Source organism: Hyperoodon ampullatus (assembly GCF_949752795.1).
Source record: "Hyperoodon ampullatus genome assembly, chromosome: 17".
Classification (NCBI taxonomy): Eukaryota; Metazoa; Chordata; class Mammalia; order Artiodactyla; family Ziphiidae; genus Hyperoodon; species Hyperoodon ampullatus.
This window is the reverse complement of record NC_136930.1, coordinates 77,237,420-77,258,349: the sequence shown is the minus strand read 5'-3', so window position 1 is coordinate 77,258,349 and position 20,930 is coordinate 77,237,420. Positions and strand designations below refer to the sequence as shown.

The 20,930-nt window shown below is 68.3% G+C and overlaps 1 protein-coding gene across 1 annotated transcript in view; it reads left to right on the top strand.

The window, feature by feature from the left end:
* PLEC (plectin) overlaps positions 1 to 20,930 on the top strand; it is a gene marked incomplete at its 5' end in the record, with an annotated part of 35,318 nt that overhangs the window by 2,153 nt on the left and 12,235 nt on the right. Inside the window, 29 exons of the mRNA XM_079722173.1 lie at positions 9,461 to 9,522; positions 9,849 to 9,863; positions 9,974 to 10,063; positions 10,352 to 10,387; positions 10,866 to 10,943; positions 11,024 to 11,116; positions 12,052 to 12,218; positions 12,831 to 12,946; positions 13,024 to 13,130; positions 13,209 to 13,328; positions 13,407 to 13,502; positions 13,715 to 13,842; positions 14,135 to 14,228; positions 14,719 to 14,873; positions 14,957 to 15,227; positions 15,303 to 15,380; positions 15,481 to 15,642; positions 15,797 to 15,901; positions 16,023 to 16,118; positions 16,370 to 16,495; positions 17,570 to 17,722; positions 17,808 to 17,962; positions 18,045 to 18,171; positions 18,258 to 18,441; positions 18,529 to 18,686; positions 18,818 to 18,996; positions 20,054 to 20,192; positions 20,294 to 20,650; positions 20,728 to 20,811. Of these exons, the coding sequence (XP_079578299.1) occupies positions 9,461 to 9,522; positions 9,849 to 9,863; positions 9,974 to 10,063; positions 10,352 to 10,387; positions 10,866 to 10,943; positions 11,024 to 11,116; positions 12,052 to 12,218; positions 12,831 to 12,946; positions 13,024 to 13,130; positions 13,209 to 13,328; positions 13,407 to 13,502; positions 13,715 to 13,842; positions 14,135 to 14,228; positions 14,719 to 14,873; positions 14,957 to 15,227; positions 15,303 to 15,380; positions 15,481 to 15,642; positions 15,797 to 15,901; positions 16,023 to 16,118; positions 16,370 to 16,495; positions 17,570 to 17,722; positions 17,808 to 17,962; positions 18,045 to 18,171; positions 18,258 to 18,441; positions 18,529 to 18,686; positions 18,818 to 18,996; positions 20,054 to 20,192; positions 20,294 to 20,650; positions 20,728 to 20,811 (3,731 nt within the window). The remainder of the gene's footprint in view (positions 1 to 9,460; positions 9,523 to 9,848; positions 9,864 to 9,973; positions 10,064 to 10,351; positions 10,388 to 10,865; positions 10,944 to 11,023; positions 11,117 to 12,051; positions 12,219 to 12,830; positions 12,947 to 13,023; positions 13,131 to 13,208; positions 13,329 to 13,406; positions 13,503 to 13,714; positions 13,843 to 14,134; positions 14,229 to 14,718; positions 14,874 to 14,956; positions 15,228 to 15,302; positions 15,381 to 15,480; positions 15,643 to 15,796; positions 15,902 to 16,022; positions 16,119 to 16,369; positions 16,496 to 17,569; positions 17,723 to 17,807; positions 17,963 to 18,044; positions 18,172 to 18,257; positions 18,442 to 18,528; positions 18,687 to 18,817; positions 18,997 to 20,053; positions 20,193 to 20,293; positions 20,651 to 20,727; positions 20,812 to 20,930) is intronic.

The window sequence follows — 20,930 nt, the reverse complement described above, 5'->3', positions numbered from 1 at the left end:
TCAGAGTTTCCAACAGGAAATGAACTCCAGCTCCAGGATGAGTCAGGGCCGGCGGGTGTGGGCTTCCCTTCCCCTTGGTCCCTCAGGCCTAGCACAGGATCTGAGTGCCACTCTGGGTACAGGAGGACGCCTAGGGCGCCTTGGGTGCTGGATGTGGCACAGGGCTACATCCCGGTCTGCAGGGGTTGTGATGCTCCACGCTCCGGCTAGGAAGGTTCTGATGACATTTAGAACCATCGACTTCCCAGAGTTTTAAAAATTATCAAGTGATGAGCCACACAGCCGCCTTCTTCCTCACAGCCTCGCCCTCCAGTCAGCTTGCAGAAGGGCCAGGTCAACAGCCCATGGGGCCAGCCGCCCTGCTCACCAGAGTGGCCTCGGTCAGGTGGGCTGCCTGTGCACGTCCAGCCCCGGCTGGGGAGTGACGGACGCTGCGGGGCAGTCAGCTGTGCCTGCCGCGCCACGGTCCCCACGTGAGGCCCCCGCCCACCTGTGCCCTGCTGGTCTGCTCGTCTGAGTGGGAAGGTGTCCACTCGCTTGTTCAGCCACCTACCAGCCAGACCCAGGCCGAGTCCCGGGCCGGGAGCCCCCAGCGTCTGGGGATGGGCTGGATGAGGAGCTAGCAGGGAGGGCCCCTGTGCGGAGTTGCCCTGAGCTGAGCCCTGACGGATGAGGACCGCGCTTGGCCCAAGAGCCTCCTGGCAGAAGGAGGGACAGAGGGGGGCCGGGTGGCGGGAGGGTGAGGAATCGGGGGTTCCTCCGTGTGACAGAAAACTCGGGGAGTGCGTTCTTATATATGAATTTCGTTTACGTTTCAAGTGGTAATGCTCGGCGTGGCTTAAAATTCAGAGTGGACTGAAACTTCTGTAGAGAAGAGGTACTATCTGAACGCCCTCAGCACCTGTGCTCCAACAGCGTCTTACACGGCAGACGCAGGTGGCCTTCGGGGTCTTGCTTCTTCTGACCCCACTGTGCACCTGGCTTTCCCACGTGGCTTGTCCCCCAAGCAGGGGACACAGAGTCAGCACACAGAGCTGCCGGGCTCCTTTTCACGGCGCGTGGCGCCCCAGCCAGCCCTCCGTGAGTCTCCAGCTTTGTGTCTGGGCTGTGTTGGAGAAATCTGCAGAACTCTGGCAGGTTTTCTAAGCAGGGTACGGCAGGATTAGATTTGTCTTTTTTTTTTTGCGGTACGTGGGCCTCTCACTGTTGTGGCCTCTCCCGTTGCGGAGCACAGCCTCCGGACGCGCAGGCTCAGCGGCCATGGCTCACGGGCCCAGCCGCTCCACGGCATGTGGAATCTTCCCGGACCGGGGCACGAACCCGTGTCCCCTGCATCGGCAGGCGGACTCTCAACCACTGCGCCACCAGGAAAGCCCCCTAGATTTGTCTTTTACTGGGTCCTGCGGTGGCTGGGCAGGCCAGCGCCCGGGGAGGGGAGGGGCGCAGAGGCTGGGACTCAGTGAAGAGATGTCACCTTTGTCAGGGCTGGAGGCTGCGGTGGCTGCACCTGAGCTGGTCGTGGGGGATATGGCAGGGAGGGGTCCAGGAGCGGCCGGGGAGGTGCAGGCTGGTGGGGCCTGTGCAGCAAGGGGGAGGCTGCGGGGTGGGCCGGGGTGGGCCAGGCAGGCACAGGAGGGAGACCGGTGGCCCCTCCGGCTCCGCCTGAGGGCTCAGGGATTGCAGGCAGGCTGGTCCGACCTGTTGATCCGCTGAGCTTCGGCTCTGCTGGGCTTGCTGACTAAGGGGTGGCCGTGAGGAGGAGCCACGGCTCCCAGGGCTGGGTGGGGAGGCCAGGGCTCCAGCAAGCCTGCCCTCCGCCTCCCATCCTTTCCCTCCTTCCTGCCTTCCCTTCCTTTCCTCTCTGCCGGCTCTTGGAGAGGCCTGGCCCGTGTTCGGCAGCCATGGACAGGTACAGCATGGAGGAGCTGATTCAGCTGGGCCAAGGTAGGGCAGGGCTGGGGGGGCGCTGCAGGCCTTTGGGAGGGAGGGGCCCTGGAGGGGCAGGACTTGGGACTTGGGACTCGGGGATGAGCACGGCTCCCTCTCAGAGGTGCCCGGGGGTGTGTGGTGTGGGATGGAGGCTCTGGGAGCTGCAGGCCCTGCCCCAGGTCCCTTGCCTCTGGGAGCTGGTTCTCCCCCCGCTATTGACTCCTCTGAGGAGCCCGGTCCCAGTCGCAGCCTCCAGAGCTGGCTGCTGCAGGCCACTCTGCTTCAGCAGTGGGTTTCTGAAGCTCGGGGTTGATGGGCAGGAGGCTCGGGTGGCCTGGCCTTCCACACCCTCGCCCCTCCGGCCCTCTCCTCGTTGCCCCTGGCCTCTCCACGTGGACCAGGGGGCCTCTACCCCGGCGGCCAGAGGCCACGTGTGGTTTGCTGTGCTTTGCTGCAGGCTGGCCACGCACTCCAGGCAGCCCGCCGGGGCCGACACCACAGCCTTGTGTGACCGAGGGTGAGCCCCTCACCCTTGCTGTGCCTCGGTTTCCTCATTTGTACGACGCAGTAACACACGGGGCTTACTCCCTAGCTTTCTCTGAGGATTGGAATAGAATGGTGCTGGACACAGGGGCAGCGCTACAAGATGGGGTGCAAACCCCAGTGCTCTGTCTGCTCGGGCCTGAGGGGTCCAGGCCGCTGGGAGGAGAGAGGCAGGACCGTGACCCCCACGTCCTGTTTCCTGAGTGCACTGAGGCCTGGGTCAGTCCAGGATGTGATGTGGGCCGGTACCTCGGCCCCAAGCGTTCTGCAGACCCGCCGCCGCTGGGGTCTGGGTGGGGTCAGCGTAGACACTGGGACCGTCCTGGGGTGGGGAGGCACGGCCCGAGCTGGGGGGCGGGCGCTCAGGTGGCCCAGCCCGATTTGACCTGAGATGTCACCCTGGGGAGGCCGTCCGGTCCCTCTGGGCCAGGTGTTGCGTCCTGTGACTTGTGCAGGGGGGTGGGGGGAGCCCTTGCCTGTGTGGCCTTTCCGAGTGCTCCCCCACTGCTGTCCCTACCCCACGAGGCGGGCAGGGCAGGGCTGTGCCCCATTCAAGGGGGACGTGAGCCCCCGAGGCCCACGTGCCGGTGCTCGGCCTGTTCCAGGAGGCTTCTTATTATTAGAATTACCCATGGGAGCCTGGGGGTAGCGTCAGGGGGTGGGGTGGCGCCGCCCAGTCAGCCTGGGCTCCAGCGAGGCTCTGGGCCCAGGTGCCCTCGCTCTGCACGTCATGTTCTAAGTCTGGACACATGACGGGCCTCGCTGGCCCTCCTTGGATATTTATATCCCCCGGGCCCCCTGCCCACCCCTCCCCTCCCCCACGGACACAGGCACTGCTGCTGTCAGCGGCACCACCGCCACTGCCGGGCTCACTGCTCCCTCCGAGGGGCCTGTGACCCTCCCCACACCCCGCACCCACTCCCTGTCGGACCCGTGGGCTCCCGCCACTGTCCCCAATGAAGATTGTGCCGGGTAGGTGGGGCAGCCGCGGGTGGGAGGCTCTGTCCTTACCTCTGTGCACGGTCTGCTCTCCAGGCCGGCACCTGGGCCCCTCCCCCGCGCCCTGTTTGTTGTCCTGTGGGGGGGTAGGGGCGTCGGGGCTCTGGCCGCTTGTCTTTGAGGGTGGTTAGGTCAGCTGCCAGCCTGGGAGGCCAGCGAGGGCTGGGGTGCTGGCAGCTGTCACCAGAGGGTACCCTTGGAGGCAGAGTGGGGTGCTCGGGCACCACGGTCGCCCTCCTGGTGGGTGTGGGGGCGGGGGCAGGACTGTGCTGAGGCCGCCCAGGGCCCAGGCTGGGGGGGGGGCTGCCGCTCGGCCAGGCTTCCCCGCAGGCCCCTCCTCCTGGCGGGTGTGGCCGAGGGTGGGCAGGGGTTAAGGCTCCCGCTAACCTTGAGCGTGACAGCGTGATAGCTGCGCTGGGACAGCTGGGCCGGCGCCGCCGTGGGAGGGTGGGGAGCGTGGAGGGGGAGGGAGGGGGGCTGGCGGGAGGGGGAGGGAGGGGGGCTGGCGGGAGCACAGTTGGTGCAGCAGCAGCAGCAGCAGCAGCAGTAGCAGCAGCGCCAGGGCTGGTCTCTGGGCGCCTGGCGGACGGTCATAGGGCGGTCCTGCAGGGGGCGGTCCCTGGTCCCGGGGCACCCCCCGCGGTCCTCTCCGCCCGGGGAAGGGAGGGGGCTGCCCGGCCTCGAGCAGCCCTTCCAAAGGGCGATTCCGCGGGCTCTGCTCTCCAGAGCCATGGAGCCCTCGGGCAGTCTGTTCCCTTCCCTGGTGGTCGTGGGCCACGTTGTCACCCTGGCCGCTGTGTGGCACTGGCACAGGGTGCGCCGGCGGGTGCAGGATGAGCAAGGTAAGGCCGCTGGTGGCTACTGCCCGGGGGCTGCTGTCACCAGCCGCCACCCCGTCAGGGGGCTGAGGGCGGGGCGGGCAAGGGGCCGCCTCCCTCCCGCCCCTGCGTTTCCCTACGCCCTCCCCTTCCGTCCGGGGGAAGCGGCACTGGCACGTGGTCAGAAGCGGTGTTGCCCCCGCCTCCTAACCTGCTTCTCTGGGTAGGGCCGGGGCTCTGTGGCTTCATCAGCCTGGAGCCCCCTACTGGGCGGGGGGGATTCTGGACAGGTGGGGAGTGGGCGGCAGGGGCAGTGCAGGAGCGTCCAGTCCGGAAGGGAGGCCCCTCCTTAGCAGTCAGGGACAGGGTGAGCACAGGTGACTGTGCACAGAAACTGCAGCTGGCAGGTGCAGGCCGGGTGTCCTGGGGCAGGTCTTGGGAGAGCTCCCGCCCAGGACTAAGGTGGGGTTGGGCCTGGGCGGAGCCTCCCCCCCCTGGGCAGAGGTGAGGCAGGTGCCCGAGCGCCCGTGGCCAGGGCCTGGGAACGCCTGGGACCGGCAGCCTGGCTGTGTTCTGCCCTCCCCCTGCTCCAGGTCACCCGCTCTGGGCTGTATCCCTTGGCAGCAGCTGCGTGCAGCCCAGGAGGGTGGGGCCTCCACTCAAGTGAATGAGCTGGGGGGCGGGGGCATGGTGACTGGGGTTCTGGCCAGAGGGACTGCCCCACCGGGGACCTGCCGGTCTGCACTGGGCATAGCCTGGAGTGTGGAGGCTTGCCCTCAGTGGGGGTGGCCAGGGCCGGCCCCTGGCAGGGGTGCTGGGCCCGCTGGGCCCTAGGCCTGAGTCCCGATGGGGCTGCTCGGCGTGGCTTTGGGGGCTGGGGAGCAGCTGGTGACTCAGCTGCGGGGACGGTCAATAAACGGTTCAATAAAACACGCGGGCCAGGACTTCTTTGCTGTGGGCTGGCCCTCCCTCCCTCAGCCTGCTTCTGTGCCCTGTCCCCACGTGGGGAAGGGGCTCCCCTCGGCCGCTCCCTGTCCCTGCTGCCCTTGGTGCCCCTTGAGGCTTCGGTGCTCCTGCTCTGTTCTCAGCTGTTCTCAGCCCCCCGCTGCTCGCATTGCCCCCAGCCTCTCCCTCGTCCCCGGGAACGGTTATCTTAGGGAGTTCCCAGGCCTCTTTGTCCTCGAGGGCAGCCTCCCCCTGCCCCCAGTCCCCCAGGCCTAGCCGGGTCCTCTCCCTCCACGTAGGGGCGCGGCTTCCAGGCTCACATTGGGCGGGGCGCCCGCCGGGGGCAGGTTCTCGGCGTCTGGCCGCCGCGGCGGCGGGGGAGGGTGTGGAGAGAAGAGCTGGCGGCCCCGGCTTCACGGGTGGGCTGGGAAGCAGACGCTGCCCTGTCCTGTTTGCTGTCCCCAGGGCGCCCGAGCTCATGGCTGCGCCTGGCACGCGGGGGGCGGGAGTCGCTCTTGCCGCGCAGAAGGAGGTTGTGCTGGAGCGGCCGTGCTGGCTGGATGGGGGCTGCGAGCAGGCCCGCAGGGGCTACCTCTACGGGCAGCTGTGCTGCGTAGGTGGGTGCGTGCGGCTGGAGGGTGGTGGTGCGGGGGGGGCACCTGCCTCTGTCTCCTCGTCATCTCCGCTGGGTGCTGCCCAGCCCAAGTGCTGCAGCCCCACCCGCAGGCTCAGTTCCGGAAACACCTGGGGAGGAAGGCGGAGTGAGGTCCCCTCTGCCCCTTTGTTCCCTCTGGAGAAGGGGGAGGGGGAGGTGGGCGGGGCGGCTTGGGCCTGGGCCTCGGCTTCTGGGCACCGGGCAGTTGGCAGTCGGCCGCGTGAGGGGAGAGGGCGGAGCTGAGGGCGGGGCTGCAGGCCCTTTGCCTCCCGCCTCTCGTAGGCCTAGATACCCTTCTCCGTCCACGAGCTTCCTGTCCCAGGAGCGGCTTCGCTCGTCGTGGGGGGGCTTCCAGCCTTAGTTTCCACATCTGTAGAAGGGGGCATCGATACTCTTCAGAGGGCGTGGGCCGCTCTAGGGGACGCTGGGTTGGTGGACAGGACAGGGGTCAGGCAGATGTGCAGGCGCGCCAGTGCTGGGGAATGTCCTGGGGAGGGCCGGCTGAGAAGTGCTGCAGCCTGGCCTGTGGGGAGTTAGGCGGGGCAGGGCCGGCCTGGGAGGGGTTGTCTCTGGGTTTGAGGGCCCGAATAGGATGGACAGGGGAGGGAGCATCTACAGCTAGGGGCGAGGGGCTAGTAGGCAGGGCTGGAGGGAGGGGCTGTGGAGCGGGGAGAGGACGAGCTCTGAGACCCTGCGGGGAGCTCAGAGGCAGGAGGGCGTCCAGGGGGGCCGGGCGCTGGAGCCAGGCTTGGGAGGAGGAGGTGGAACCCCATCCCAGATGGTAAGACAGCATCCTTGGAGGCCCCTCGGTGGCAGAGAGAAATCTGGAGAAGGAGATGGGGCTGGGGCCTGGGCTGGGGGCTCACCAAGTCCTGTGGGTCCTGCTTGTCCTGGACTCCCTGCTCCAGCCCCTGACTCCCTCCCAGGGGCCTCGTGTGTGTGCCCTCCCCAGAATGACACCCCTACCCCTGCAGGCAGAGACCCCACCTCCCTGTTACTGCTGGACTAGCCCTGAGCCTGCATACAGCAGGCGCTCAGTACAGGCTTTTTGAACTTCGGCTAGGATGAGCGGCTCTCTGAAGAAGGTGTTTCCGCAGGATCCCAACCTGGGGAGGGGCAGTGGGTGTGAGACGTTCTCGGTGACCCTGTCCTGGGAGTGCTGGCCAGCGAGGGGTCAGATTTGGGATTCTGGAGCGCCTCTGGAGGGTGACGAGCTGATGTCCGTGGGGCCTCTCCAGGCCCTGCACAGAAGGCTGCGGGATGTGTAGAGCAGATGCAGAGGCTGGGCTTGGGGCCTGAGGGGCCTCTCCGAGGTGGGGAGGGATGTGACATTCGGCAGAGCCCCGGAAGTCTGACTGTGCCCCTAGGGCCGGGGGTGGGGTGTAAGCAGCTCCACCTGGCTGGGGCACCCCGTACCCCATGGGGTTGGGCGCCCTCCCGTGGCTACAGAAGGGCAAGCGGGGACGGGGTGGGGTGAGCTTTCCCTGGAGCCGACGCCGGAGGTGCTGTGGGCATGGGGGGCACCTCTGACAGCTGGATCACGTCACATCTGACTGGAAAATTCTGTGGTCGGGGCGGTACATTCTTTCCTGCGGTGGTCGGGCAGCCTGGGCAGTCCCCACGCTTCCAGGGGCAGCTGTGTGCGAGACCAGAGGGGGCAGGCGCAGGTGGCACCCCCGTGCCCTTTGTTCTCCCACCTTCACAGCCCATATAGCTGCCATCTGTGTGCCCCGCCCAAGTGCAAACCGCCCCCCACCTGTCCTGCCCCCACTGCCCCCAGGTGCGGCTTCCTTTCCTGTGAGTCACCGTGCAAAGGGGGGGGCCCTCCCCATCCCTGACTCACTGGCTGCCGCCCCCCGCCCCGTGCTCCCCTCTGGCCCCAGGCCCCCCCTCGTTCCTGTGGCTCAGGGCTGGGCAGTCCTGCCGGGTGAGTCAGCGCTCGGCTGTGTGCCCCCTCCCGCCCTGCTGTGTGCTCTGCCTTCAGATGGGGCACTGCTCCAGGATGTGCCTGGTGGGCAGCTCTGGAAGGGCCCACCTGGCACTGGACCATAGTGGCCCTGGAGCCAGGGGCACAGTGGAGCCTGGCTCCCACCCCACAGAGAGCATGTAGGTCTGTGAGAAGGGATGATTTAGGAGGACTGCAAGGAAAGGACGGGCACTTGGCCCCCCCAGGCCAGGTGTCACTCAGCTTGGGGGTCCCTCCTTAGAGCCCCTCCAGCAGGTAGTGTGGGCAGGCACGGGGGTAGCCCTGGGCTCGGCAGCCCTGAGCCGGTGCTTGCCCAAGAGGTGTGACCCGTGGGCTCCCTGGGCCCAGCCGCACTCAGGTACCCTCCCTGTGGGGGGGGCCCTCCTTCGGAGTGGCCATGAGGAAGGCGTGTGGTTCCCTGTGATTCCGGCGAGGTACCAGGTCCCCTTGTACCCCCGGGTCCCGCCAGGGGCTGCAGCGGGCAGGGTGGGTGAGGAAACCCCTGGGTTTCCTGTTTCTGTCGGGCTGTGGGTGTGGCCATGGGGGAGGGGCCGCCTTCCTCCTTCCCGCAGGGACACTCCCTCTCTGGGGGTTGTGCAGGGTGGGGTGGGGCTCCAGGGGCGGGGACAGGAGCTGGGGAGTACTGCGGGCCGGGCGTGGCCCCACCGACTGGGCTCCGAGCTGCGCTGAGCTGAGCCGCTGAGCGAGCACCTTCGCTGCTGTGCCGCTCGGGCCGCCGCCGCCGCCGCCGCCGCCGGAGCACAGCACCTGGGGACTGCGGGACAGAGCGCCAAAGGGGTGGGCGCGGCATCATGTCTCAGAACCGGCTCCGAGTGCCCGAGCCCAAGGGCCTGGGTCACAAGAGAACCGGCTCGGAGGACAACCTCTACCTGGCTGTGCTCAGGGCTTCAGAGGGCAAGAAAGGTAGCGGGCACTCCTCGCTCGGCAGGGCAGGCGTGGGGCAGGAAGGGCCCAGTTCCTGCCGTGGGAAACGTGGCACTGGCGGGGGGTGGGGCCCAGACTCCGAGGGTCTGAATCTGGGGGACAGACTCTGAGACAGGCGGCTGGCGCTACGGGGAGCGTGCTGTGTTCTGGCCCAGGTGCAGAGCTGCCGGGGTCGGGGGGCCAGCCACCCGTGCCCAGCACAGAGAGGCCGGCAGTGGCCTGTGGGCCTCGGGTGTCGGGCAGTGTGTGGGGGGACAGCTCTCTGTGTCCCGGGAAAGGCCCACTGCCCCGTGGGGAGGACAGAGCTTCACCCTCGCCGCATCCATCCCTGCCCAGCCCCGGGGCCCTGGGAGGCAGCCTGTTGGGGGGAGGGGCAGCCCGGGACCTGTGTGCTGTGGCTCCAGGTGTGGCTGCCAGCTCCAGACCCTCCCAGCGTCAAGGGGAGACAGTAAGGAGACCCAGCAGTGGGCACCGTGTGCCTGGCCCCTCCCCACCTGTCCAGGGCTGAGGAGGGCGTCGTGGGGCAGGGAGGCTGGGTCACCTTGTGAGGAGGCTGAGGCCCTCTTCAGGCGCCAGCCACTGTATCTGCATGGTGGTCACCTCCTGGGGGCTCGCAGGGCTTCTCCCAGGCCCCAGGTAACCTGGCCTTGTCTCTCCCAGATGAGCGGGACCGTGTGCAGAAGAAAACCTTCACCAAGTGGGTCAACAAGCACCTCATCAAGGTTGGTGGCGTGCGTACACGTGGGTGTGTGCAGGAGTGCCTGCGTTTGCCTGCGCGTGGTCGCAGGGGCTGAGGAGACTGCGGGTGGGGGTGAAGGGGCATGCCCCTGGCCCTCCAGCCCGAACAAGGGCCCACACCCCTCCTGCCACCCAGCCGCTCGGGGCCATCCCTCTCTGCCCTGGGAACTCACCTCCCACCTCTGAAACCTGTCCTTTTCTGTCTGCTTCCTCCCCTCGCTCGCTCCTGCCTCCTGTCTCTGTCCCCTTCCTCCTCCTCCTCCTCCTTCTCCTCCTCCTCCTCCTCGTCTCTTCTGGTCTCTCTGTGTAGCACTGGAAGGCAGAGGTAGGTGCCTCCTCGGGGGTGGGTGTCTTCTGTGGGCCCCTGCCTCACGCCCTCTGGGCCTGGTGGTGATTCTGGGGACCCGCGGCCAGCCCAGCCCTCTGTCCCTGCAGGCACAGAGACACATCAGTGACCTGTATGAAGACCTCCGTGATGGCCACAACCTCATCTCCCTCCTGGAGGTGCTCTCAGGGGACAGCCTGGTACGTGCGCCCAACCGCCCGCCCCCTCCGAGGCCCCGCCTGATTCCTTCCTGGGGTCTTTCCCCAACGCCCTCTCCGTGTCCAGCCTGGCCTCGCCCCCCACTGCGCCTCCTGGTCCGGAGTGTCGGACCTGGCCTGGGAGCGGCCCGTGGCGCACAGCCCTGCTGCCCTCTGTGCCGGAGCCTTGACACCGTAACCTCACGCTCTGCTCTGCTTTGGTTTCTCTGCTGCTTGGACTCTGAACTTTGACCTCTGCCCTTTACCCTTTGCCCTGCTCTGGCCGGGCAGCCAAGAGAGCGGGACGTAATCAGGAGCTCGCGCCTGGTGAGTGGTTGTGCCCGCTGGCCACGGCGGCACGTGGGCTCCCTGAGACCAGGAGCCCAGCTCACCCAGGGCCGATGGCACTTGGGCTGGCAAACGGCCCTGCATCCAGCTGCCTGCCATCCTGCCTGCCGCACTGCCTGGGGCCGGGCCTGAGACCCGCCGGGGCTGCCACCACTGGGCAGGAGGACCCCTCCCCCAAAGCCACTACCCTCCACCCGTGGCTTCCTGGCTATTGTCTCCTCCCCTCCCCCTCCTTCCTTCCCACAGCCTGGTCCCTGCTGGGCCTGGCCCCTGGGCCAGCGGCCCCCCCTTCCCAGCTGGGGCGGGTGGACCCGGGTCAGGGAAGGGCTGCTGCCCCACTGGGGAAGACCCTCACTATAGATGCCTTGGGGGTTCTGAGGGTGGGCAGACGCTGCGGCCGTAGGACGGGCTGTGAGCGGGCTCTGGGGCCGCTGACCGGCCCTGCTTCCCCTCCCAGCCGCGGGAGAAGGGCAGGATGCGCTTCCACAAGCTGCAGAACGTTCAGATCGCCCTGGACTATCTCCGGCACCGCCAGGTAATGCTGCCCGCCTGGCCGCAGGCCCAGCCCCCCTTCCGGCCGGCTCGGGGGCACGACTGAGGGCAGCTTGCTCGCAGGTCAAGCTGGTGAACATCCGGAACGATGATATCGCCGACGGCAACCCCAAGCTGACCCTTGGCCTCATCTGGACCATCATCCTGCACTTCCAGGTAGCGTGGCCGCCCGCTGACCCTCGGCCGCCCCCGGGGTCTCCGGGGCCGGCCTGGCACCCGGCTAGGCGTGCGGCCTGGGAGCTGGGGCCCTCAGCATCCCGGCACTTGGAGCCTTCCTGCCAGCCCGTGCCGCTGCCCTGTGCTAGCTCCGTGGCCTGAAGGCCCAGGCCTCTCTCCAAGGCCTGCCTATCCCGTGCCCTCTGGCCCTGACTGGGCAGGGCCTGCAGAGCCTCCCTGCAGAGGAATGCATTCTCTACTCTTGGTGTGGCCTCCTGCCCCAGGGAAGGTTCTAGAGAAGCACCCGCTGCACCGGGCTGACTCACCCACTGCCTGCCCAGCGCACAGGAAGCCGCAAATCTGAGAGCTGGGCAGGCAGAGCCTGGCTGGCACAGCAGCTGAGTCACACAGGCGGGCAGGCCGACAGACAGACAGATAACTAGGGCCAGGCAGGCGGGGGAGCAGACAGCCTGGCCGACCCAGGCCTGAAGGATTGGACCGAGTGCAGGGCCCGGTCGTTGCTGTGGCCGCGCATGCTCAGTCCCCGGGACATAACCCTGGCCTGCAGCCAGGGAGGCCAAGCCCCGCCCCCTGCCCCTCATGACAGCCTTTTCTAGGCCTGGGGCTTCTGGGTGAGCTCCATGCGCCCACCATCCACCAACTCTGATCCATGCCCGCCTTGCGGGGTGCGGGGTGTGCCCCAGGAGGAGGGAGCCCAGGGCACCCACCATGTGGCAACGGCAGGGGCTGGGGGCCTGACATTCTGTGGCAGCTGCCGCCTAGAGTGGCCTCGGCTTGTGACACTGAGGTGTGGTGGGTCCCTGCGGCCCCAGCCTGCCTCAGCTGGCCTGGCAGCTCCTGTGCACCCTGACTGGGCGCCAGGCAGGTCGGTGGCCGTGGCTGAGCTCCTGTCTCCCGCCCACCGTGTGGGGCAGATCTCGGACATCCAGGTGAGCGGGCAGTCGGAGGACATGACAGCCAAGGAGAAGCTGCTGCTGTGGTCCCAGCGCATGGTAGAGGGCTTCCAGGGCCTGCGCTGTGACAACTTCACCTCCAGCTGGCGAGATGGCCGCCTCTTCAACGCCATTATCTACCGGCACAAGTACGCGGCCCGGGGCAGGGAGGGCACTGTGGGTCGGGGGCATTCCTGCAGCCCCTCAGCTGGGCAACTTCAAACGAGTGGGGGTGAAGAGGCGTCTGCCGCCCACCGGGACCTGCCGCCCACGGGGACGGGCACCAGCGCCAGCCCGCCTCCCGGGGACGGTGCAGGCGAGTGGGCCCACGCACGCCCTTCCCGCCTCCTCCTGGGCCCTTCCTGAGGCCGTGCCGGCTTCCTCGAGGCCAGAGGACAGCAGGCTGCTGGTTTTCACAGCCATGAGCACTGGCCCCACGTGGACATCCCAGAAGGGGCCTGTGTGGGGGCGGCCCTGCGGGGGGCCCAGGCTGACCGGCACCCCACCCCATGCCTGTGCCCACTGTAGGCCCCTTGCGCTCCTGGGGGCAGGGCCCAATGTGTGCAGCACCTGCAGGTGGGCTGCCTGGGTGGGTGGGACTGGATGCTAGTGAGGTGGGGGTGTTTTTCAGGATGAGTATGTGCTGGGGGTTCTGTGTTTCTGGGGGCCTGTGGAGGGCATGTCTGTGCGCTGACCTGCCCGGTGGGCCTCGCTGCCCCTGTGTTCCCGCCTGCCTGCCCCACCCGCCCCTTTGCCCACAGGCCTACGCTCATCGACATGAACAAGGTGTATCGTCAGACCAACCTGGAGAACCTGGACCAGGCCTTCTCCGTGGCGGAGCGGGACCTGGGGGTGACAAGGCTCCTGGACCCGGAGGGTACGTGCCGCGGCCCCCGCCTCACTCTCTCCTGCTCTGCCGCTCGCTGCGGCCCCTCTGACCCTCCTCTCCCGCAGATGTGGACGTTCCTCAGCCCGACGAGAAGTCCATCATCACCTACGTCTCATCCTTGTACGATGCCATGCCCCGGGTGCCCGATGTGCAGGACGGGGTGAAGGCTAATGTGAGTGCCGGCCGGCAGGCCCCGGGCGGGCGGGCGGGGGATAGGTGGGCCCCTGACGGCCCGTCGCCCCCTCTGCAGGAGCTGCAGCTGCGCTGGCAGGAGTACCGGGAGCTGGTGCTGCTGCTGCTGCAGTGGATCCGGGCACACACGGCTGGCTTCGAGGAGCGCCGCTTCCCCTCCAGCTTTGAAGAGATTGAGGTGAGTTTCTCTGCTTAGCCAGGGTCCTGTGCCCACTGTGGGGCCCCAGGTTTGGATGCTGACACCTCTTGTCCCCAGATCCTGTGGTGCCAGTTCTTGAAGTTTAAGGAGACGGAGCTTCCAGCCAAGGAGGCGGACAAGAACCGGTCCAAGGGCATCTACCAGTCCTTGGAGGTGAGGCGGGTCCTGGAGGGAGGGGAGCGGGGTCATTCTGGAGGTGAGTGAAGCTGCCCGGGAGCCCAGGGCCTGTGGGGTCCCCTCCAGCAGGCTTGGCCCGGCCTTACCACGGAGCTGGGACCAGGGCTCTTTCAGGTCGGGTGGGCCGGGGGCCCGGGTGACCCCCAAACCTCTGCTGGCCCAGGCCTGAGCTAGGCCTCTGCCCACAGGGGGCGGTGCAAGCAGGCCAGCTCAAGGTGCCCCCCGGCTACCACCCGCTGGACGTGGAGAAGGAGTGGGGCAAGCTGCACGTGGCCATCCTGGAGCGGGAGAAGCAGCTCCGCAGCGAGTTTGAGAGGTGGGCGGGTGCTGGGGTGGAAGAGGCGGCTGGTGGGCGGGTGGGGCCCTGCTGTGGCAGGGAAGCCACCCCGAGGGTGAGTCACTGCCTGGGGAGGAAATCCCCCCTCCCCCGAGGCTGGGACACCCACACTGAGCTGCGGCCGCAGGCTGGCGGGCAGGCCGGGCAGGCCGGGAGCAGGAGGGGCGCTGCGCTCTGCGGTGGGCGGACGCCGCTCACTGGGGGTCCCGTGGCTGCTCTGCGGTGGGCGGACGCCACTCACTGGGGGTCCCGTGGCTGCTCTGGGCCGCAGACTAGAGCGTCTTCAGCGTGTCGTGAGCAAACTGCAGATGGAGGCCGGGTTGTGTGAAGAGCAGCTGAACCAGGCCGACGCCTTGCTGCAGTCGGTGAGGGGCGGGGCCGAGGGTGGGCCTGGGCGGGGAGGCTTGGGGGAGGGAGGCGGGCCCTGAGCACTCCTCCCTCTGGGTGTGGAGCCGACTCTGACCGCTGGCTTTGGGCAGAGCTGGCTTCTGGGCACCAGGCCCGCCCTGAGCTGCTGCTGTGTGGAGGGGCCCAGAACCGTGGGGCCCAGAGGGGCAGGACTGTGTGGGCCTGGACAGGGGCTCTCTTGGGGAGAACTTTCCAGGGGTGGGAACTGGAGGACAAGACCACGTACCGTCCGGCTCCTGGGCCCTAGTGGAGGCCTTTGGACCCGGTCCTGGGTCCCCCAGAGAGGTGGGGGCTGGGGGTTTCACCAGAAACATCAGAAGGACGTACCGTGGTAGACGGGGAGGAAAGGGAAGGGATGGGGGTGGGCCCGGAGGCAGCGGGGGAGCCCCATGTAGGCAGGCGGGAGGCGGGGTGGCCAGGCTGTGAGTCAGGGCGACCACCTTGCAGGATGTCCGGCTGCTGGCCTCAGGCAAGGCACCGCAGCGGGCGGGCGAGGTGGAGCGGGACCTGGACAAGGCGGACAGCATGATCCGGACGCTCTTCAACGACGTGCAGACTCTCAAGGACGGGCGGCACCCGCAGGGCGAGCAGATGTACCGCAGGTGGGCCAAGGCCCCCCCACCCCAGGGCCTGGGGAGGGCACCCCGGCTCCGCTGACCCCTCCTGACCCCTGCCCCGCCCACAGGGTGTACCGCCTGCATGAGCGTCTGGTGGCCATCCGCACCGAGTACAACCTGCGTCTGCGGAGCATGCCGAGGCACCCCGAGCTCGAGGACTCCACCCTGCGCTACCTGCAGGACCTTCTGGCCTGGGTGGAGGAGAACCAGCGCCGGCTGGACAGCGCTGAGTGGGGCGTGGACCTGCCCAGCGTGGAGGCGCAGCTGGGCAGCCACCGAGGCCTGCACCAGTCGGTTGAGGAGTTCCGGACCAAGATCGAGCGGGCGCGCACCGATGAGGTCAGTAGGGGGCGGGCAGCAGGCGTGGACCAGGTCCCGGCCGCCGCAGGCCTCACCCCTCCTCATCTCCCACAGGGCCAGCTCTCCCCGGCCACCCGGGGCGCCTACCGAGACTGCCTGGGTCGGCTGGACCTGCAGTACGCCAAGCTGCTCGTGAGTGGCGGCCGGCTGGGAGCCGGGGTGGGGGAGGGCGGGGTGGGAGGCGTGGGAGGGGGGCACGGGGCTGACACACTCCCCGGCTGCCTGCTCACAGAGCTCCTCCAAGGCCCGCCTCCGGTCCCTGGAGAGCCTGCATGGCTTTGTGGCCGCCGCCACCAAGGAGCTGATGTGGCTGAGTGACAGGGAGGAGGAGGAGGTGGGCTTCGACTGGAGCGACCGCAACACCAACATGGCCGCCAAGAAGGAGGCCTACTCGGTGAGGCAGGTGGCCGGCCTCCGGGCCCTCCCCTCCCACGACTGCCCTCCCCAGTCCGGGTCCAGCTCCAGGCCCCGCGTGGTGCTTGGCGGGAGACGGGTGGACCCCGACGTGGCCCTGGCACCGTCCCTGAGAGCCCTTGCCTCCGTGTCAGGCCCTGATGCATGAGCTAGAGCTGAAGGAAAAGAAAATCAAAGAGATCCAGAGCACCGGCGACCGCCTGCTTCGGGAAGACCACCCTGCCCGGCCCACAGTGGAGGTGGGGTGGGGATGTGGGGACCCCCCACGGGCCCCCCTGGTGTGGTGGGGCAGGGCTGGGGGGATCCCCCTGGGCCCCTGTGGTGGAGCAGGGCCCGACGGGGCTGTGTGCTGTGCTGCAGTCCTTCCAGGCGGCCCTGCAGACCCAGTGGAGCTGGATGCTGCAGCTGTGCTGTTGTATCGAGGCGCACCTAAAGGACAACACTGCCTACTTCCAGGTGAGAACTGGGCTTCCCAACCCCCGGCTCTGCTGCAGTGACCTTGAGGAGCCCCTCGACCACCGCTGTGGATCTGGGGCCCCTCCCCGTGTCCGTGCAGACGTGGATAATCGGCCCCACGCACTGTCCCACTGACCTAGCGTCAGAATCCTCCCCGGTTACTGGGCCCAGCCCCTCCGGCCCGTGCTGGGGCAGCTCTGGTGGGGGGCTCCAGGCTGTTGGCCTAATGTGACCCATTTCTGCCACCGCAGTTCTTCTCGGACGCGCGGGAGGCTGAGGAGCAGCTGCGGAAGCTGCAGGAGACACTGCGCAGGAAGTACACCTGCGACCGTTCTATCACTATCACTCGGCTCGAGGACCTGCTGCAGGACGCCCAGGTGAGCCGGGCTCAGGGCCGTGCAGCCCGGCGAGTGGCAGACGCTGAGGCCCGGCCTCTTGGCCTGTGGGGCTGGAGGGGCACAGGCAGTGGCAGGCATCGAGGTGGCAGGGTCCAGGGCCAGGGGAGCACAGGGAGAGGCTGGCCCGGTGTCTGGGCTGCATCGATGCTCTGGAAAGGTCCCTCTGGAGGCGGAGAGTGGTGACTAGAGGTGCCAGCAGGGGTCAGGAGGCACGATAGGGGCTGGAGGTCAGCACAGTGGGGCGGGGGTATGGGTGAACCGAGATCTTAGCGGCAGGGTCCTGGCCTGGGGGCAGGTGGGTGGCCAGAGCTGGTATGAGCCGCCCCACCCACAGAGCCCCTGGAGGGAGTAGACGCCTGAATCAGCTGCTCTGTTGCCAGCCATGTCGCCATGGGCAGGTCCATCAGCACCTCGGGCCTGACAGGCTGGGGCAGGCGCAGTCGGGAGGGCTGAGGGGGACACAGAGGCAGCGGAGTGTGCTGCTCAGGCGCCCTGGGGCAGGGAATGATGGAGAAGAGAGGAGGCTGGCAGGCCCTGCCGCCTGGAGCTCCTGCGGTCGGGAGTGGGGGTCAGCGAAGCCTGGGGTCCAGGAGGCCCCCTCAGCGGCAGCATCGGCCCGGGAGGGGGCAGGAGAGGTGCAGGCAGCTTCCGCGTGGACTCTGACCTACAGCCTTGGACGGTCCTCCATCCCTCGGAGTGGCTGGATGGGAGGAGGTGGGCGACCTTCCACAACAGGACAGGGGAGGGCAGAGGCGAGAGGATGCTGTGGGGCCCTCCCCTGAAGGACGTCACATGTCACGGGGCCGGGGAAGGCCATTCGGTCCTGACTGGGAAGGAAGGAGTGTGGGTGGGACCGGGCGCCTGTCCTGGCTGAGTGCCCGGCCCCACAGCATTCTGGGGGCAGTTGGAAGGACACCTGATCTCAGGGCATTGCGGGGGTGCAGGGGTGCTCGTGCGTTTCCCGCGGTGGGCACGTGGGTCCTCACAGACCCTTGTCCGGGCGCTCGGTGTCCGACGCCAGGTGGTGGTCTCTGAGCTGCCCCTCCTCTGCAGGACGAGAAGGAGCAGCTAAGCGAGTACAGGGGGCACCTCTCAGGCCTGGCCAAGCGGGCCAAGGCCATCGTGCAGCTGAAGCCCCGCAACCCAGCACACCCCGTGCGGGGCCGCGTGCCGCTGCTGGCCGTGTGCGACTACAAGCAGGTGGAGGTGAGGGCTTGGCCGGGCAGGGTGGGCCAGGCAGGGTGGGCATGGGTGTGGGTGGGGCCACGCTGCGATGCTCTGACTGCTTCAGGTGACCGTGCACAAGGGTGACAAGTGCCAGATGGTAGGCCCCGCGCAGCCACCCTACTGGAAGGTGCTCAGCAGCTCCTGCGGCGAGGCCGCCGTGCCCTCCGTGTGCTTTCTTGTGCCCCCGCCCAACCAGGAGGCCCAGGAGGCCATCGCCAGGTGCGTGGTCCCGGGTATCAGCTGGAGAGGGTGGTGTCGGGCAGGTCCCCGGACACCTCTGACTGTGCCCCTGACCTGCCAGGCTGGAGGCCCAGCACCAGGCCTTGGTTACATTGTGGCACCAGCTGCACACGGAAATGAAGAGCCTCCTGGCGTGGCAGAGCCTCAGCCGCGACATGCAGCTCATCCGCTCCTGGTCCCTGGTCACGGTACGACTGCCCCGCTGGGCACTCTGGGTGGTGCCGGGCGGCAGGGGTCTCCCTGCGGCCGTGCTCAGCCCTCGTGCCGTCTGCAGTTCCGCACACTGAAACCAGAGGAGCAGCGCCAAGCCCTGCGAAGCCTGGAGCTGCACTACCAGGCCTTCCTGCGCGACAGCCAGGACGCTGGTGGCTTCGGGCCTGAGGACCGGCTGCAGGCTGAGCGCGAGTACGGCTCCTGCAGCCGCCACTACCAGCAGCTGCTGCAGAGCCTGGAGCAGGGTAGGCGGGTGCCACCCGGGGGGTTGGGGGTGGTGGTGGTGGCGGAGGGCGTGGCCGGGGCAGCCTGTGAGCAGGACGTGTCCGCAGGCGAGCAGGAGGAGTCCCGCTGTCAGCGCTGCATCTCAGAGCTCAAGGACATCCGGCTGCAGCTGGAGGCCTGCGAGACGCGCACCGTGCACCGCCTGCGGCTGCCGCTGGACAAGGAGCCCGCGCGGGAGTGCGCCCAGCGCATCACGGAGCAGCAGGCAGGCCCCGCCCACCCCCCACCCCACCCCGCCCCCCACCCCGCCCCCCACCGCACCCCGCCCCCGGCCTCCCACGCGTGCCGCGTGCTGGGCGCGCAGGCTCAGCTCACCGCCTGCTCCGTCTCTCGCAGAAAGCGCAGGCTGAGGTGGAGGGGCTGGGCAAGGGGGTTGCCCGGCTCTCTGCCGAGGCCGAGGAGGTCCTGGCCCTGCCCGAGCCGTCACCCGCTGCCCCCACTCTGCGTTCAGAGCTGGAGCTGACCCTGGGCAAGTTGGAGCAGGTCCGCAGCCTGTCCGCCATTTACCTGGAGAAGTGAGTGCGCCTGACGGCGGCCGGGGGGCTGTGACCGAAGGGGCGTCTCGGGGAGTGTGTGGACGTGCAGGGCAACGGTGCCAACGAGGTGGGGTCCGCTGCAGGCTCTGGCCAAGGGATGGCCAGTGTGGACCAGGGTGGGGGTCGCAGAGGCGGCTGGAGGGGTTCAGTCCTGGTGTGCCTTGGAGGTAGGGCTTCCTGATGACTGGATGTGGGGTGAGAGGGGTTGAGGGGCTCTTGGAGGGGGACTTAGGGCCCCCCCACCCGCGGGAGGGTGGTAGGGGAGGGTCACTGACGTGCAAGGTGTGTGGGCAGAGGTGAGGGGCCGGGGCGCATTGCGGGGTCGGTCAGGACCGGGTCCCTGGGGGCACTGGCAACCTTGGGGGAGGGGCTTCTTGGCGCAAGGTGGGGATGAGACCCTGCGGAGAGTAGGCAGGGTGGGCAGTGGGTGGGACAGCAGAGGGCCAGGGTGCCGGGAGGGCCCCGATGCCCTCTCCCACAGGCCCTTCCACCCCAGTGCCTCCCGGGGAATGCGCAGTCCTCACCAGGGCCCCTGCCTCCTCCTCGCCCCCCGCCCCCAGACACGGGTACCTCTTTTTCCCTTACAGCTCATTTCAGGGTATACACTCACACGGCTCAAAGACCGCTTTCGGAAGCTTAGTGATAAATCCTCCACTGCTCCCCTCTCGGTCCCAACGGGATCCACCCTCCAGGGCCCTGGTCTTCGTTTCTGTCTCTTACCCAGCCTTCCTGCACGCGCCCCACGTGCCGTGTGTGAGGAGCGTCCCTGTCAGGCACACGGTGTCCCCTCACCCAGTCTGGGGACTGCAAGGCTGATGGGGGCTCCCTTGGCCAGCACAACCTCCCTCCAGGACTCGGGCTGGAGCTGGAGCATCCCCGTGTCCGAGGGCCCGACCACCTTCTGCCTACACCTCTCTTCTCCCTGAAGCCCATGACCACAGGGGTCAGCTGGCCACCAGGTCTGGGGTTCCACCGTGGTGGCCTGGCTGCCCCTCCAGCCCACCCCAGCCCCGCTCTGAGCCCTGCTCTCCCGCAGGCTCAAGACCATCAGCCTGGTGATCCGCAGCACGCAGGGGGCCGAGGAGGTGCTCAGGGCCCACGAGGAGCAGCTCAAGGAGGCCCAGGCCGTGCCCGCCACCCTCCCAGAGCTCGAGGCCACCAAGGCTGCGCTGAAGGTACCACCACAGGCCCGCGCCCTGCCGTGAGGGCCCAGAGACGCTGGGGCCAGTGGCAGGGACCTCGGGCTGAAACGGCACCCTCTTCTCTGACCTGACAGAAGCTTCGGGCCCAGGCGGAGGCACAGCAGCCTGTGTTCGATGCCCTGCGGGACGAGCTGCGGGGGGCGCAGGAGGTGGGCGAGCGGCTGCAACAGCGACACGGCGAGCGGGACGTGGAGGTGGAGCGCTGGCGCGAGCGGGTCGCCCTGCTGCTGGAGCGCTGGCAGGCCGTGCTGGCCCAGACCGACGTGCGGCAGCGCGGGCTCGAGCAGCTGGGCCGCCAGCTGCGTTACTACCGTGAGAGCGCGGACCCGCTGGGCGCCTGGCTGCAGGACGCCAAGCAGAGGCAGGAGCAGATCCAGGCCGTGCCGCTGGCCAACAGCCAGGCCGTGCGAGAGCAGCTGCGGCAGGAGAAGGTGGGCCCTGGGCAGGTGGGCGGGGTGGGGCGGGGGCGCGGTGCACCCTCTGGCTGCTGACCACCCTGCTCTCCCAGGCGCTGCTGGAAGACATCGAGCGCCACGGGGAGAAGGTGGAGGAGTGCCAGAGGTTCGCGAAGCAGTACATCAACGCCATCAAGGTGAGGTCTTTGCAGCCTCGTGTCCCAGGGGAGACATGCAGGTGGTGGGCCTGGGACCTCAGGGGGGCCCCCCAGACCAGGCCGTGCTGGGCAAAGCCCGTGGGCAGGTTCAGGGGCAG